Here is a 10,659-nt window from a genome sequence, read left to right on the forward strand (position 1 = left end):
TCTGGGGTCTATATTAGACACAGAACTGCCTAAAGTTAGTGGTTCTTAGTGTGTTAACAAAGGAGAGTTCAAGGTGATTAATCTGCAGCAGTTCAAGTCTATCTGTCAGAAGTGCAAGCTGCTTACACACTGTGTCCAGGGACCTGGGCACAGCTAGTGGTCTCCCTTAGGGGAGAGGTGGAGAGCAACTCAATTAAGAGAGGAGGAACCTTCTGAATGGAGTACCTCATGGAAATGCTGGGCTAAGTTCATCCAATACGATGGGCAGTCTGCCTATGGAGATGACATTAAAGATGCCCTGGTTCAACAGATCTCTTCTGTGTGAGTGTGGAGTTATTCAGCAGAAGGATGCACCAAGAAGGAGTTCCCCATCAGATACTTCCCCCTGCTGCCATAGGAATCCTGATTGGGTGGAGGTGCTGTACCGAATCTGAGTAGGACTTAGAACACTACCTCAGACGCCTGTCATGGTGATATTCCCGATACCAACCCAGTGCACCACATCACACAGACATGTAATGGGGGCTGATTAGACCACAGGGGCCAATCTGAGATTGGGTGGGGGCCCTAGAACTATTACATCTGTCTCACTGCCTGCTAGTCTGAATATCTCTACGGGTCCCTTATGTCACAGCATCAGTATATAACCTTGCCAAATGTTGCCCTTTTTGAGTGAAAATTGGCAAGGGATTTGACGTGCATTAATATGTTAATTGACAAAAATAAATAAAAACGCTAGATTCTCTTGTGACATTTTCTAAAATGGCAGGATCCTCTAAATGCTGAGACTATAACTAGGGCACATACATCATTTCACTGAACGCTTAGTAATTTGGCAATGTTATTAGGCCTTTGAAATATGGTGAAATATTTTGCAGTTTATCGAATTTGGGGGAAAAACACAATTTTGCTCATGCCTTTTGGACAGATTCACAGTGTATCCTACAGTATGACGAAAATGTTTGAAAATAATTGACATACTGTAGAACTTGCAACAATATTTCCCCATACAGTATGTTTACAACATAGTGGGATTTTTGCATACACAGTACACCCTTCTCTAGGACCCATGAGTTATTTTTACGATGATGTGACAGCTGTCACTCAGCATCAGCGTTCTACTCCCGCAATATTACATAACATGCGGCCCAGTGTTTTACCAATTTTGTTTTTTCAGAGAACTCAAAGCAGATCAGGTTTTGTGAGGGGAAAAAATGTATAAAAACAAATGTATGCACCTAACTCATTGGATGTTTCATTGATTATCATTAATTATCATTAATTATTTGAAGTCTCAAATCATGCAATTACTCCTCAGGGTTCTTCTCTTCCGTCCAAATCGTGTTCATATTCTATCCCTTAGAAAACTAGGAAAAGCATGATTCTCAAACTGAATGGGAGGGCAGGGACCCCCGCTGTGTTAATCTGATGGACCATTAAGAATGTCACAGAAATGTTGAGGCAATGTTGGACATTTACTGTGAAACTGCCCCAGAATGTCCCAGGCAAGAGTTGTAATACTCGTTGCTGCATCAGTATAGTGTGTTATGTGCAATATGGAAAATAGCTGAAGCGCTCAAATGCAGGTATATCTCAAAATGATAATAAGCCAGACCACTGTACCAGGGTACTAACAATTGATATAGTACCTATTGTGTCATATAATGGGTACTATCCTCCTGAAGACAGGTGGTGTGTGGTGCAACCCACTCACCATCAGTCTCATTGGCTGCGACGTTCGAAATGCATTGGATGGGTCTTTTGCCACATTAAAGTGCCCTTTTAATCATTTTTTTGTCCTGGTTTCTTCCTGCTCCGTTTGTGCTGGTGCGCTTTTTGGTCTCCCTTTTCCCTGTAGTGTGTTATGTGCGAAGTTTCTGAGGTCAGGGTTGAGAAGCACAGATTGAGAAACATTCATTCCCATTCCCATATTTAAATCCATACCTATTTTAATTAATTATTGCTATAAAATCATATTTATCTCCTCACTAACTCTTTTGAAACGCGTTTTTTGTATTTCATTTTGAATTTAACAAATGTTATGCACTGAAGGGGATATTGACATTTTAGTAAATGATGAATTGATCTGCACTTTGCAGGATTCTAGAGCGTAATTATCCCGCCCTCTCACAGGAATATGAGAAGTCTGCAGGGGAGCTGGGAGGGGAGCTTTGGCTTTGAGGGCAGAGAGATTTCATGTAATAGAATCACAGTGAAGGAGAAGAGAATAGGGTAAGCCGGCCAGGGAAATGGAAACGCTGAGATAGATGTGTGTGCACAAAGTCATATAAGAAACCGATTGAACGTAGAAAGAAGACATGTAAATAAGTAACAGGTTTATCATAATATAAAGTCCATACAGAGATCCCCACATTATTGAGCATGTTTTAGAAGCAAAAAAGTAAGTCATACATATATTACTGTGCTGCCTTTGTATTAATTGGTTGAAGCAATGAGACAGTTAACACTACAGTATCTTTACTAATTAATTTCATATCAATATGAGTACAAGGAAAAGACCTTTCAAGCATTGCATGTAAGATGAGGATTGGAGGTGTATTTTATGTGCAATAAAATCACTGCTTCCATTACTTCAGTTTTTTCCTTTCTTAGGGCATTCTGAAGGTGGAATACATGTGTTGTTATGGCGAACAAGACCTTTCTGGCAAACACATCCAGGTTTGCAGATAAGTGTACATGGCCTATCCTGTTCCAAGTAGTTATCACAAGTGTCTTGACAGTGAGCACTGCATTGATCAAAAACCTCCAGCTTGGTGCAGTTGATGCATTGTTTGGGGGAGATGCAGTTGTTGGAGTTGGCAGATGACAGGACATAGCCAGGTTTGCAGGAGCATCCGGGTTTACAGATCTTTTCGCACTTAACTTTTTCATTGCGGCAACTTTCTGGGCAAGGCTTGCAAGGGGAGTAATACTGTTCATTTTCGAAACAGATTGGTCCTGCTAAGAAAAATAAGATGAGAGTTGAGAATTAAGTAAGACATTCTAACAACACAGAAGAAATGCTCTATCGTCCTAGGGTAGAATGAGCTCAATAACAGCAGCTAACAACATTGCATTACTAAAGACACATGAGGGTCATTCTGTGAATACCATGCAGTGTGAGCTTCCTTTAGCATCAGAGTCAATAGTAAGAGAATGTTTATACATTTTAATACATCGTGCAAGTTACTGTACTAGAATTGTGCTTACAGGCGCCATTTGTAAAAAGAGGGCAAAATAAAGGCAAGGTGCACTAACATTGATAAATTCCTAATTAGTATACTGTATCAAGAAACAAATACTAAATATCCTCTTACTACTTTACATAACAATTATACATGTACAAATATACATATGTACCTATTGAAGGCCCCGGTTCCTGCACATGTGTGCTACACTCTGCACCACGCTACCACACGTGGAGGACAGGAGAGTGAACAGAGACAGCCCCAGCGCGCGGGTCTGATCTCTCAGAACTGAGATTACCCTTCATACTTCCTATGTGATGCCCTACTCCTGTGATAGACACCAGAATCGGGGATTATTAAAGAAATTTTATATGTAAGTTACTAATTTTATTATTTGTTGCTAATACATTATCTATCTCTCATCTTGGTGCGCTTTTGTGTTTTTTCTTGTTTTGCAAAGTACACTGGCGACACACTTTATTCGAGCTCGGCTAGTCCCACGAATTCGGGTATACCCGGGTGTATTGAGGTTTGTGACTGTTTTCTGCCCGAGTGCATTGGGTTATTTTCAAGCAGGGATTAAAGCATTTTATTCCCGCTGGCTGCAATACTGCACAGTTTATATATATATATACTGCATTACAATTCATGAATTTATGCCATCTGGTAGACACACGAAGCATTGCAGCCTATTAAATCCTAATCATTATCATTTAACAGATCAGCCGCCCGTCAGCCAGGCATGAACCCAGGCTGGGAAGGCAAACGCAACGGGGCTTGTCAGAGGTGAGGAGCGGCGCATTCCAGGTATCTGCCAGGTACATACTGGGTATTTGCTCGAATAAAGTGTGTCGGTGCAGTATCTAAATCCTTTAATTCTGAGAGATGTTCTAAATGCCTCATCTGGTGTGACAAATTCCTTAACAACTAGACACACATTTAAACAATAAAGATGGGCAAAGTGGTCCCATTTCTCTTTGGAAACATTGGGGCAAAGAGTTTCTCTTGAAATCGTGTTATAGAAAATGTAAGTTCACAAGTGAGTATTGACTATTTACACACATTTGCATCTACACACATTGCCCTCATTCAAAAGCATCAATAGATGTACAGTAGAGCAAAGCCATCGAAAGTAACTAAATATGCAGAATTGTAAGGGTTTCAGTGGAGAATTTTATACTGTAAGCCTGGCAGTAATGTAGGTTTCACTTATCTCTATCAAACAGTATAGAAGCTTAATATAATAGTTACTGAGGCTTGGGCAGGTTCAAAATCTGAAGTTCAAACACTTTAAAGTTAGTTTTGAAGTTCGAATTGAATTTTGGAACTGTTTTTCAAATCCGTGCAAAACTTACTGTAAGTTGGAACCCCAAAAAATCTTGGAGTGTTTTTTAATCAACCTGGCGAACTTTTGGGTTTGTGAACAAAATGACTTGTAAACATTTTCTAAAAGTTTAAAGTTCAAATAAAAAAAATATTTTTTTTTCATTGAAACAGATGTATCGTGTCTCTTACTTGTCTGCGCAGGAGATGATTGTGATGTTACCAACGTCAGAGGCAGCACTGTGAGACAAAATGTAGTTACAAATTAAGGCTTTTCTATTCTGTATGGAGTATCACATAGAGAAGTATAACAAGAGTCTGAGACAGGACACACCAACAATATGGGCATGAGGTGAGAGGCACCAAAAAGCTGTATGATTTCTAATCTGAGTGTAATACAGAACTCCTAGTGATATGCACATATTTTTTTAAAGGGGGCATAACTTATATTGTGACTTTGCATTAGTTGCACTCTTTCATGAGCAGCACAATACTGTTACACCACTGAACAGTTATATAATAGCACCTGTGTGATTGGATTCACATTAATGCAGCAGCAGACTTACCATTTCTGTGGGTTACGTGCGTAATTACAGTAAGACTCCTATTTTGTAATTATTAGTTGTATTAATAATTTGCTGATTTTAAAGCAGCAATCCAAGTGCATTTTTTTACTTTTTTTAAATTGGAGCAGGCGTCTCCGGAGCTGAGCGAGGTAAATTTTGGGATGACGTCGAGGCTCCCAATTGACTTGCGTGACGCGGGATATTTATAGCCACCATTATGTGAGCCACAGGTGTCCTAACCGGAGCTGCTTCCGGCACATTATACGGAGGTAAGTGTCTCAGGAAGCAGGGGGTCCCCGGAGCGGAAATGAACACAGTTAAGCTCTGGAAACCCCCTGCTTCAAACCTATTAAAAACAACATACAACAAAAAACACTGCACTTTTACATCAGCTTTAATGCAGCATTGAATGTCGGGTTGTATATTAGTATTGTTATGTTACATTTTGTATGTGTGGTCACACTAAAGTAAACATTATAAAATGTATAGTTATCATTACTGCCGAATGTGTGTATTCTTTTTTGTGTTTTTCTGTATTAATATAAGAAATAGGAACATATACAAAGACTAATCTACTAGGAGAGGAGATTTCCCCACTCAAATATCCTAGTGCATGTGTTGTGTTTGCATTTAAATCCCTATTCTCTACTGGTCACATCTGCAAAAATTCTATAGTGGATCTTCAACAGAACTAGACAAATTCCCTGCAATACAGGACAATGCATTGTTTATTTGTGTAATTTGATTAATTACAAAGTAAGAAGCAAAAATAGAAATGAATCCAGAATCACAATCCCATAGCTGCTCCTGTCACTTTCTCTCTCTGTCTCTGAACTTCTCACATTTTTCTGTTTATAGGTCTCCCTGTCTCTAGCAATTTGTATCATTGTGATATTTTTTTTTTAATGTCCCCACAGGAAAACCTTACAAATGGACATCAGGTGGCAGGAATATGGCTTATTGTATATGGCCATATACGGCACTTGCCAAACATACAATAAGATTATGGTGGTTAAAAGGGGGACAACGATATACTGCACGGTACATACAGTATGTATGTATGTATGTATGTCTTTATTTGTATAGCGCCATAAAATGTACATAGCGCTTCACAGTAGTAATACATGTCATATAAATAGCAAATATAAATAACACATCATGGGAATAAGTGTTTCAGACATACTGTAAAAGTAACATTAAGGAAGGAGTCCCTGCTCCGAGGAGCTTACAATCTAATTGGTAGGTAGGGAGAACGTACAGAGACAGTAGGAGGGAATACTAGTAAGTGCGTCTGCAGGAGGCCAAGCTTTGTGTCATGTGTCCATGATTATCCAGTGCTACTCATATGCTTCTTTAAGCAGATGTGTCTTAAGGTGGGTCTTAAAGGTGGATAGCGAGGGGGCTAGTCGGGTATTGAGGGGAAGAGCATTCCAGAGGTGTGGGGCAGAAAGTGAGAAAGGTTTAAGGCGGGAGAGAGCTTTAGATACAAAGGGGTAGAAAGAAGACATCCTTGAGAAGAACGCAAGAGTCGTGATGGTGCATAGCGAGAAATTAGGGCTGAGATGTAATGAGGGGCAGAAGAATGTAAAGCTTTAAAAGTGAGCAGTAGAATTGAGTGTGAGATACGCGATTTAATCGGAAGCCAGGAGAGTGATTTCAGCAGGGGAGACGCTGAGACAGATTTAGGAAAGAGTAGAGTGATTCTGGCAGCAGTGTTTAGGATAGATTGTAGGGGAGACAGGTGAGAGGTAGGAAGGCCGGACAGCAGGAGGTTGCAGTAATCGAGACGTGAGAGAATGAGGGCCTGAGTCAGAGTTTTAGCAGTTGAGTAACAGAGGAAAGGGCGTATCTTTGTGATATTGCGGAGGAAAAAGCGACAAGTTTTAGAAACGTTTTGAATATGAGAGGAGAATGAGAGAGAGGAATCAAGTGTGACCCCTAGGCAGCGTGCTTGGGCTACTGGGTGAATGATCGTATTTCCAATAGCAATGTGGAAGGATGTAGTAGGGCCAGGTTTGGGAGGTAGTATAAGGAGCTCTGTTTTTGCCATGTTAAGTTTCAGTCGGCGGATGGCCATCCAGGATGATATTCCAGAGAGGCATTCAGAAACTTTGGTCTGTATAGCAGGTGTAAGGTCAGGGGTTGAAAGGTAAATTTGTGTGTCGTCAGCATAGAGGTGATATTTAAACCCAAAAGATGTGATTAGGTCACCTAGAGAGAGTGTGTAGAGAGAAAAGAGAAGGGGTCCCAGGACAGAGCCCTGGGGTACCCCCACAGAGAGATCAATAGAGGAGGAGGAGGTGTTAGCAAAAGAGACACTGAAGGTACGATGGGAGAGGTAAGAGGAGATCCAGGATAAAGCTTTGTTCCGAATACCAAGAGTATGGAGAATGTGAAGGAGAAGAGGGTGGTCCACGGTGTCGAATGCTGCAGAGAGGTCGAGTAATATGAGCAGAGTGTAATGACCTCTGTCTTTGGCAGCGTGGAGGTCGTCAGTTATTTTAGTGAGGGCTGTTTCAGTAGAGTGAGCAGTGCGGAAGCCAGATTGTAGAGGGTCTAGTACAGAATAGGTGTTGAGAAAGTGTAGCAATCGAGAGAATACAAGACGTTCAAGGAGTTTGGAGGCAAAAGGCAGGAGGGAGACAGGTCGATAGTTAGAAGGACAGGTAGGGTCAAGCTTGCTGTTTTTGAGTAATGGTATAACGGTTGCATGCTTGAAGGATGAAGGAAAGGTACCAGAGTAGAGGGAAGAGTTAAAGATCTGTGTGAGCATAGGGATTATAGAAGGAGCAAGAGGTTTTAGGAGATGGGAGGGAATGGGGTCAAGTGGGCAAGTGGTAGAGGGCGAAGAGGAGATCAGCAGTGATACATCCTCCTCCGAGATAGCAGAAAAAGAGTCAAGAAAGACAGGAGGAGAGTTGGGAAGCATTGTGGGATGGGAGGAGGCAACAGATGGGATGTTCTGCCGTATGGACTCCACCTTTTTCTTAAAAAAGTCAGCAAAGTCCTGAGGTGAGATGGATGAAGAAGAGGAGGCAGCTGAGGGTGGTCTGAGTAGAGAGTCAAAGACAGAAAAGAGACGGCGTGGGTTAGACTTGTGTGTGTTGATTAGTGATGAAAAGTAGGTTTGTTTAGCCTGAAAGAGGGCAGAGTTGAAACAGGATAGCATAAATTTGTAGTGAATGAAGTCTGCGAGCGTATGAGATTTCCTCCAGAGGCGTTCAGAGGAACGAGTGGAGGAACGCAGCATGCGTGTGTGGGAGTTTAGCCAGGGTCTGGGGTTAGAAGGGCGAGGACGGCAGAGAGAAAGTGGGGCATGAAGATCAAGAGAGGAAGATAAGGCAGAGTTGTAGTTCCTGACCAGGTTGTCAGGGTCTGAAGTGGAACTGAGAGAGGAGAGGGAGGAGCGTAAAGTGGAATCAAGAGCTGGTAGGTTAATAGAGTGCAGGTTTCTGCAAAAACGAGGGCGAGATGGAGATGGAGAGAAGCGAGAGAGAGAAAATGAGATGAGGTGATGGTCAGAGAGAGGAAAAGGGGAAATGGAGAAGTCGGAGAGAGAGAAGTTTTTAGTGAAAACCAGGTCTAAGTAGTGGCCATCCTTGTGGGTGCTGGCTGCAGTCCACTGTTGAAGGCCAAAAGAAGAGGTTAGAGAAAGAAAGCGGGAAGCCCAAGGGAGAGAGGGGTCATCAATGTGGCAATTGAAGTCCCCAAGGAGAAGAACAGGGGATTCTGAGGAGAGAAAGAAAGAGAGCCAGGATTCAAAGTGAGAGAGAAAGGCAGAAGGGGGATGAGTAGAGGAAGGTGGGCGATAGATGACCGCCACATGGACCGGGAGAGGAGAGAAGATCTGGACTGTGTGAGCCTCGAAGGAGGGAAAAGCAAGAGAGGGGGGAATAGAAACTGTTCTGTAACGGCAGAGAGAGGAGAGCAGGAGCCCCACGCCTCCACCCCTGCCATCAGTACTAAAGATTACAGTAGTACTACAAAATACTATAGAGTCTTTATGCCTTTCAAAATTGCCTTCAAATTTATTTAATGAAAATACTGTGTGCTGTTTTAAAGTCTAAGATAGGTTGAGGTAACTTGTAGACACATTCTAACATGTTTTCTGTACTTTCACTACACACTGTTTACGGAACATCTTATACCCTTATTTGATCTTATTTAACATTCCCTCAGGTTTGAAGATTTTGCAGCTTCTGACACATTTAATGGGATGAGAATTTCCTGAGACTGGTCCCATCCTTCAGCGTCAGAGTATTTTCTCAGGAAGATTAATCTCTTTCAGGCCCTTTCTCCCCCTCTCCTTCTCCCCCACTATGCCAAACCCCATGTGTCTGTCTCCGTGCGGGTACATGTGTGTACTTACTGAGTGCCAGCAGCAGTGTGATGGGCGACTTGGGCAGCATCCTGACCTGGGAAGAAAAGATACAGTCAACATCAAGGACACCACAACCCCCAGATGCCTCCCTAGAGCTGTACATTCTCTCTGCATCCTCGGCTTTCTTTCCCTGGCTGGAGACACCCCTCTCTAACCGAAATTATTAGCACCCAATCTCACCTGTCTTGTTGCAGTAATGCTATCTCTGTGTTGTCCTGCTTGATTTGTGTCCAGGTGTGGTTCTGTAGAAAACGCTTGAATGGTTCCTTCTATTTATAATCAGCCTGCAGGTGAGTGGTATCTGTAATTAATCAAATGTTTCCACATAGGTCATTATTTTGTCATTTAAATTATTAATTAGTTCAGTATGTCCTAGTCATTATGGATTGCTTAATCTGGTCTATCACACCTTTACTGTTGAAATAGTGTAAAATGTAAAGTCATCCAGTGAAATGCCACTCCTATTTCAGCAGTGGGGTAAGTAAAAGGGATTAACGTACTGTATGGATGTATTGAAATCCTTTCTTAATAGATACAAACAGTCCATTAACATTACAGCTTCTGGTGTGTGTCGCTGATCCCAGGGAACCACCAAACAGTCACATAAAATATCTCACACCATTGCATTGTAGTAAGGTACTAACAACTAAAAGACTCATTCCTTAACATACATTAACCATTTTTTAAATATTCACTTTTTTATGTATTAAAAAAAAATCTTTAAATTATTGGGCAGAATTAAAATATTACTAATAAATAAGTACTGTAAACAAAAAGTGTTTTGAGCGTATTCAGATGAATTTAATTAAAGCCGTAATACCCCAGTTTATTTTTTTATTCCACTTACATTAGATGGTCCCCTGGAGCTAGTTTGTAGTCCCCCATCATTAAGGGACCCTCTGTTCCTGAGATACTTGAAAATACATAAGGCATACACAGGGTTAACCTCGCTGTAACTCCCCTGGCTGACCTAACTTCCCTCCCTGGGCACCTACCCCCATAATCCACTCACCATACTCCCCCCCACCCCCCATGTATTTTATGTATTAAATGGCTAATGCCCTATTGTCTATGACAGTAGGGCGGGGGATGGGGGTGGATTATCCTCCTCATCCAACTGTGGCACCAATCAAGTCTTGACCAAAGAAGCAATGATCCTCAACTTGAAATACAGCGTGATACGCAGGAGTCTACGATTCTC

The 10,659-nt window shown here is 41.7% G+C and overlaps 1 protein-coding gene across 2 annotated transcripts; it reads right to left on the reverse strand.

Moving 5' to 3' along the window:
* Positions 1-2,319: 2,319 nt before the first annotated feature.
* On the reverse strand, positions 2,320-9,743 carry LOC142497843 (von Willebrand factor-like). Of its 2 annotated transcripts, none has more exons than XM_075606209.1 (4): positions 9,639-9,743; positions 9,447-9,492; positions 4,704-4,751; positions 2,320-2,958 (listed from the first exon to the last, which is right to left on the reverse strand). In XM_075606209.1, the coding sequence occupies exons 2-4, from the start codon at positions 9,484-9,486 to the stop codon at positions 2,594-2,596; spliced, it is 453 nt and encodes a 150-aa protein (XP_075462324.1). In that variant the 5' UTR covers positions 9,487-9,492; positions 9,639-9,743; the 3' UTR covers positions 2,320-2,593. The 2 variants fall into 2 exon arrangements, with proteins under 2 accessions (XP_075462324.1, XP_075462323.1); XM_075606208.1 differs by having other exon boundaries at positions 2,320-2,961.
* Positions 9,744-10,659: the final 916 nt, after the last annotated feature.

This window comes from Ascaphus truei, chromosome 6 (assembly GCF_040206685.1).
Source record: "Ascaphus truei isolate aAscTru1 chromosome 6, aAscTru1.hap1, whole genome shotgun sequence".
Lineage (NCBI taxonomy): Eukaryota > Metazoa > Chordata > Amphibia > Anura > Ascaphidae > Ascaphus > Ascaphus truei.

Bases quoted from the DNA above. Each gene is read 5' to 3' on its own strand.
- LOC142497843 (XM_075606208.1), bottom strand. From the start codon at position 9,486: ATGCTGCCCAAGTCGCCCATCACACTGCTGCTGGCACTCA. The intron at 4,752-9,446 runs GTAAGTACACAC...TTTGTCTCACAG, and splicing joins CACACTGCTGCTGGCACTCA to TGCTGCCTCTGACGTTGGTA. The intron at 2,962-4,703 runs GTAAGAGACACG...TATTTTTCTTAG, and splicing joins ATCATCTCCTGCGCAGACAA to CAGGACCAATCTGTTTCGAA.